Raw genomic sequence first — 6,655 nt, 5'->3', positions numbered from 1 at the left:
TACTGCTCGTTGTGTGCGATTTTGTTCCAAGTTGTGTTGCGATTTTTGTGGGATATACCTGTGTGGATAAGGGTTCTTTTAAGTCTTTTTTTTTGTCTTATAATTATGGAGGAAGCTTTGAGCAAACTCATGGATGAATTTGCAAGATTGCAAGATAATACGGAGGCACGTTTTAATGCTTTTTCACAATTATTGCTTGATAAAAAGAAAAAGAAGAAAAAACGGCATGATAGTGATAGTGATGCTTCTAGTAGTGATGATGACACTCATAATAAGAATAAGATCGATGATAAAGGTATCAAGCTTGATGATTTTACGGGTCTAGGAAGCCCCGAAGATTTTCTTGAGTGGGCGAGACACTTAGAGAAAATTTCAGATTATAAAGGTTTTGATGATTCTCAACGTTTCAAAATTGCTTATATACGACTCACTAAGAATGCGGGAATTTGGTTCGATAATTTAAAGACTCGACGTGCTAGAGCAGGGAAGGATAAGATCAAGACATGGACAGTTTTGAAGAAGAAGATGCGTTCTAAATACCTTCCACATGATTTCGAACAAATTCTATATGTGAAACTCACTATGTTGACACAAGATACTAAGAGTGTTAATGAATATATTGCTGAATTTGATAAACTAACCTCTCTTTGTGATTTGGAGGAGAAAGAACCATTGCGGATTGCTCGATTCCTTAAGGGTCTTAATCGACCTATTGCTAAGAAGATTGAATTGAGTACTTATGAGTCATTCAATGATGTGTGCAAACTAGCTTTAAAAATTGAAAGTCATTGGCTCGAAGATAAGAAGAGCACAAGTACAAAGAGTTTTGGTACCAAGTTCTCACAAGAGACCAAAACAAGCAAAACTTTCAAGCCTTTTAAACCGAGTTCCTACGAGTCTAAGGGAGAAAGCTCAACAAGTGGAGAAAAGAAATTTGTTAAGATATCTAAAGAAGAGTTCGAATCCCGAATTAGGTGTTTCAAATGTCAAGGAAAGGGACATAGGTCGGATCAATGTCCTTCCAAGAAAGCTCTCACAATAAGACAATACGAACAACAAGTAGAAGAAGAGAAACACATAGTTTTTGGGTGTGACGATGAGGAATCCGAAACTAAGGCAACAAGTAGTGAGGAAGAGAACGATGAGATTGATCCCGAAGATGATGAACAAGTGCTTGTGTTAAGGAAGATCCTCCATGCCGAAGCAAACCCTAACAAATCTCAACGTGAAAACTTATTCCATACTCGTTGCAAAGTAGGAGATAGATCATGCAAGGTGATCATTGATAGTGGTTCATGTACCAATGTGGCGTCCACAGAGATGGTTACTAAGCTCAACCTTCCAACAAGAGTACATGAGAATCCTTACAAGTTGAGTTGGCTTGATGATTCTAAGGGACTTCATGTGAAAGAAACAAGCCTTAGTAAGCTTTTCCATTGGCAAATACAAAGAAAAGTTATGGTGTGATATTATTCCTATGAGTGCTTGTCACCTTCTTTTAGGGAGACCTTGGCAATTTGATCGTCAAGTTACACATGATGGTGAGGCAAATACTTATTCGGTCAAAATAGGAAACAAAAGGTTCAAACTCAATCCTCTACCCCCTAATTCAAGCTACGGTCATACCAAAGATAAAGAGAAGCAAGTGCCGAATTTCTTTTTGAATGCTAAGGAACTTGAGAGTGAAGTAGAAAAGGGAGCCACGGTCTTTGCCTTAGTGATAAAAGAGGCGAAATCCACAAGTTCCTCAACAAACATGCACATAGAAGAGTTGCTAGATGAATTTAAGGATGTGTTCCCAGAGGAACTTCCTAAAGGTCTACCTCCTTTGCGTGGAATAGAGCATGCTATTGATCTTATTCCCGGAGCTCCTCTACCTAATAAACCAGCCTATAGGTGCGATCCTACGGCTTCCCAAGAGCTTCAAAGACAAATAGAGGAATTGATTGAAAGAGGCTATGTTCGTGAAAGCATGAGCCCTTGTGCGGTTCCAGCTTTACTAGTTCCAAAGAAAGATGGTACATGGAGAATGTGTATTGATTCAAGAGCGGTCAACAACATTACTATCAAGTATCGATTTCCTATGCCACGACTAGAAGATATGCTTGATGAGTTACATGGTTCTATCATATTTTCCAAGATCGATCTTAGAAGTGGCTACCATCAAATGCGAATTAGAGAAGGAGATGAATGGAAGACTGCTTTCAAAACTAAGCAAGGATTATATGAATGGATGGTCATGCCCTTTGGGCTATGCAATGCGCCAAGTTCATTCATGAGGCTCATGAACGAGGTACTTAGACCCTTCTTAAATAAGTTCATTGTCGTTTACCTTGATGATATATTAGTCTATAGTCGAGATAATATTGAACATATTGATGCTAAGAAACGGCTTGAAGTTTTTAAGAGGACATGTGAACAAGTTAAAGTAAGGATTGAGAAGATGAATAACGTCTACAAAGAAAGGTCAAACAAAAAGCGCAAGCAACCTACATTCAAGCCGGGAGATCTTGTTTGGTTACACTTAAGGAAGGAAAGATTTCCAAACAAAAGGAAGAACAAGCTCATGCCTAGAGCTGACGGCCCTTTTGAGGTTTTGGAAGTTTATGGTGATAGTGCTTACAAACTTGATTTACCAAGCGAATATGGTAATGTAAGTGCTACTTTTAATGTTGGTGATTTGACTCCTTACCTAGATGATGTGAATTTGAGGACAAATTCTTTTGAAGAGGGGGAGAATGATGTGGATCAAGAGGGAAATTCTTTTGAAGAGCCAATCATATTGGTTTTAAGGCCAATAGGGTTCGAGCTTGGAGTAAAGAATCAAGAATGGTTAACATGCGCAGCCATTGAAGAAAAAGTCAAGGACCAGTTAGGTTCCAACGACAGCAGCGGCGGCGACGCGCCGATCTGGGTGCCACGCGCCGGCTCCCTAGCTCCGGCCTGAGTCCAGCTACACGTTGGTGGGGCGCGTGTCGATGATGGCAGCGCGTGAGACGGTGGTTCGGCGGCAGTACGAAAAGAAAGATTTTCCTAACTTAGTTTTTTCTAGAGTTTTTGCTTGCAAGTTTTTACCTTTCACTTGAAAGGGTTTTTCTTGGTTTAAGCAATTAGGAATCTTCTTAATTTCTGTTATTTTAGTTTAAAATAATTTCTAAGTCAATTAGGAATTGTTTTAAGAAGTTTTAGTTTAATTAGAACTAGTCTTATTACTAGTTTCCTAGTTCCATTAGAATTGGTTTTCCTATTCTATCTAGGATACTTGGGGATCAAGGCTAGGGTTTTTTTTTCCTAGTTCGAATAGACTTAGGAATAGTTAGTTTAGTCTATAAATAAGGGATTTTTCGTGGCTTTGGATACACAACCAAAACCAGAAAATTCAATACAAGTTTATTGTTTGTTTTGCTTAATTGCTTACAAATTCTTTTGCTAGTTTTCAATTCAAGGAGTTGTTTTGATAATTAGAACGTTCAATTCTTAGTTCTAGGAGTAGTCTAAGTTTTGTTCATCAAAGTACTTAGTTCCAGGAGTGGTCTAGGTAATTTGAGAGGCGTTGAATTCGTTCCAGGAGTGGTCGTTTTCAAAGTCATATCCGGTTCGTTATTCTTAAGTTGTTCGATTTTCTTAGGAAATTCGAAGGGCTTGTGTTACTTGTGTGATTTTAGATTCTTTATTAAGTTAAGGGGTTTAAATCCACATCATTAGCTTTGTTGAAAGCATTAGACTTTAATTTGAATCAAAAAGCTTTGGTTCACTGTGTTAGACTTTCATAGGATTCACTTAGCTTTATTGAATGCATTTGACTTTCATTTGATTCAAAAAGATTTGTTTGAATGTGTTTTACTTTCATTTGATTCAATTAGCTTTGCATGAATGTGTTTGACTTTCATTTGATTAAATTAGCTTTGTTTAATTGTGTTTGACTTTTATTTGATTCAATTAGCTTTGTAGAATGCAGTAGTGTTTAATTTGAATAAAAAAAACTTTGGTTGACTGTGTTTGACTTTTGTTTGATTCAATTAGGTTTATTGAATGCATTTGACTTTTATTTGATTCAAAAAGCTCTGTTTGAATGTGTTTCACTTTCATTTGATTCAATTAGCTTTGCTTGAATGTGTTTGAGTTTCATTTGATTAAATTAGCTTTGTTGAATGCATTTGACTTTCATTTGATTTAGAAAGCTTTTTTTGAAAGCGTTTGACTTGCATTTGATATAATTAGCTTTGTTTGAATTTGTTTGACTTTACTTTGATTCGAAAACCTTTGTTAGAATGTGTTTGACTTTCATTTGATTCAACTAGCTTTGTTTGAATGTGTTTGACTTTCATTTGATTCAATCAGCTTTGTTTGAATGTGTTTGACTTTCATTTGATTCAATTAGCTTTGTAGAATGCATTTGACTTTCATTTGATTAAATTAGCTTTGTTGAATGCATTAGACTTTAATTTGATTCAAAAAGCTTTGGTTCACTGTGTTTGACTTTCATATGATTCAATTAGCTTTATTGAATGCCTTTGACTTTCATTTGATTAAAAAAGATTAGTTTGAATGTGTTTTACTTTTATTTGATTCAATTAGCTTTGCTTGAATCTGTTTGACTTTAATTTGATTAAATTAGCTTTATTGAATGCATTTGACTTTCATTTGATTCAAAAAGATTTGTTTAAATGTGTTTAACTTTCATTGGATTCAATTAGCTTTGTTGAATGTGATTGACTTTCATTTGATTCAATTAGCTTTGTTGAATGCATTAGACTTTCATTTGATTCAAAAAGCTTTGTTGAATGCATTTAACTTTTATTTGATTCAAAAAGCTTTGTTTGAATGTGTTTGACTTTCATTTAATTTAATTAGCTTTGACTGAATGTGTTTGACTTTAATTTGATTCAAAAAGCTTTGTTTGAATGTGTTTGACTTTCATTTGATTCAACTAGCTTTGTTTGAATGTGTTTGACTTTCATTTGATTCAATCAGTTTTTTTAATGTGTTTGACTTTCATTTGATTCAATTAGCTTCGTTTGAATGTGTTTAACTTTCATTTGATTCAATTTGATTAGTAGAATGCATTTGAATTTCATTTGATTAAATTAGTTTTGTTGAATGCATTAGACTATAATTTGAATCAAAAAGCTTTGGTTCACTATGTTTGACTTTCATTTGATTCAATTAGCTTTATTGAATGCATTTGACTTTCATTTGATTCAAAAAGATTTATTTGAATGTGTTTTACTTTCATTTGATTCAATTAGCTTTGTTTGAATGTGTGTTGACTTTGATTTGATTCGTTTAGCTTTGTAGAATGCATTTAACTTTAATTTAATTCAAAAAGCATTGTTTGAATGTGTTTCACTTTCATTCGATTCAATTAGCTTTGCTTGAATGTGTTTTACTTTCATTTGATTAAATTAGCTTTGTTTAATTGTGTTTGACTTTTATTTGATTCAATTAGCTTTGTAGAATGCATTAGTGTTTAATTTGAATAAAAAAAACTTTGGTTGACTGTGTTTGACTTTTGTTTGATTCAATTAGGTTTATTGAATGCATTTGACTTTTATTTGATTCAAAAATCTCTGTTTGAATGTGTTTCACTTTCATTTGATTCAATTAGCTTTGCTTGAATGTGTTTGAGTTTCATTTGATTAAATTAGCTTTGTTGAATGCATTTGACTTTCATTTGATTTAGAAAGCTTTTTTTGAAAGCGTTTGACTTGCATTTGATATAATTAGCTTTGTTTGAATTTGTTTGACTTTACTTTGATTCGAAAACCTTTGTTTGAATGTGTTTGACTTTCATTTGATTCAACTAGCTTTGTTTGAATGTGTTTGACTTTCATTTGATTCAATTAGCTTTGTAGAATGCATTTGACTTTCATTTGATTAAATTAGCTTTGTTGAATGCATTAGACTTTAATTTGATTCAAAAAGCTTTGGTTCACTGTGTTTGACTTTCATATGATTCAATTAGCTTTTTGAATGCCTTTGACTTTCATTTGATTAAAAAAGATTTGTTTGAATGTGTTTTACTTATATATGATTCAATTAGCTTTGCTTGAATCTGTTTGACTTTAATTTGATTAAATTAGCTTTATTGAATGCATTTGACTTTCATTTGATTCAAAAAGATTTGTTTAAATGTGTTTGACTTTCATTGGATTCAATTAGCTTTGTTGAATGTGATTGACTTTCATTTGATTCAATTAGCTTGTTGAATGCATTAGACTTTCATTTGATTCAAAAAAGCTTTGTTGAATGCATTTAACTTTTATTTGATTCAAAAAGCTTTGTTTGAATGTGTTTGACTTTCATTTAATTTAATTAGCTTTGACTGAATGTGTTTGACTTTAATTTGATTCAAAAAGCTTTGTTTGAATGTGTTTGACTTTCATTTGATTCAACTAGCTTTGTTTGAATGTGTTTGACTTTCATTTGATTCAATCAGTTTTTTGAATGTGTTTGACTTTCATTTGATTTAATTAGCTTCGTTTGAATATGTTTAACTTTCATTTGATTCAATTTGATTAGTAGAATGCATTTGAATTTCATTTGATTAAATTAGTTTTGTTTGAATGCATTAGACTTTAATTTGAATCAAAAAGCTTTGGTTCACTATGTTTGACTTTCATTTGATTTAATTAGCTTTATTGAATGCATTTGA

General features: G+C 33.0%; 1 protein-coding gene across 1 annotated transcript; it reads left to right on the top strand.

Annotated features, from left to right (window-relative positions):
- Positions 1–207: 207 nt before the first annotated feature.
- LOC110700007 lies at positions 208–2,653 on the top strand (the record flags this gene model as incomplete). Its single annotated transcript, XM_021877494.1, has 3 exons — positions 208–529; positions 770–1,423; positions 1,503–2,653. Coding segments are annotated over 3 exons (2,127 nt in total), but the record flags the coding sequence as incomplete, so codon positions are not given.
- Between the last annotated feature and the right edge of the window lie 4,002 nt (positions 2,654–6,655).

This window comes from Chenopodium quinoa, unplaced genomic scaffold, assembly GCF_001683475.1.
Source record: "Chenopodium quinoa cultivar QQ74 unplaced genomic scaffold, ASM168347v1, whole genome shotgun sequence".
Lineage (NCBI taxonomy): Eukaryota > Viridiplantae > Streptophyta > Magnoliopsida > Caryophyllales > Amaranthaceae > Chenopodium > Chenopodium quinoa.
The sequence above is the reverse complement of the archived record's forward strand: the minus strand, read 5'-3'. Positions and strand labels throughout refer to the sequence as shown.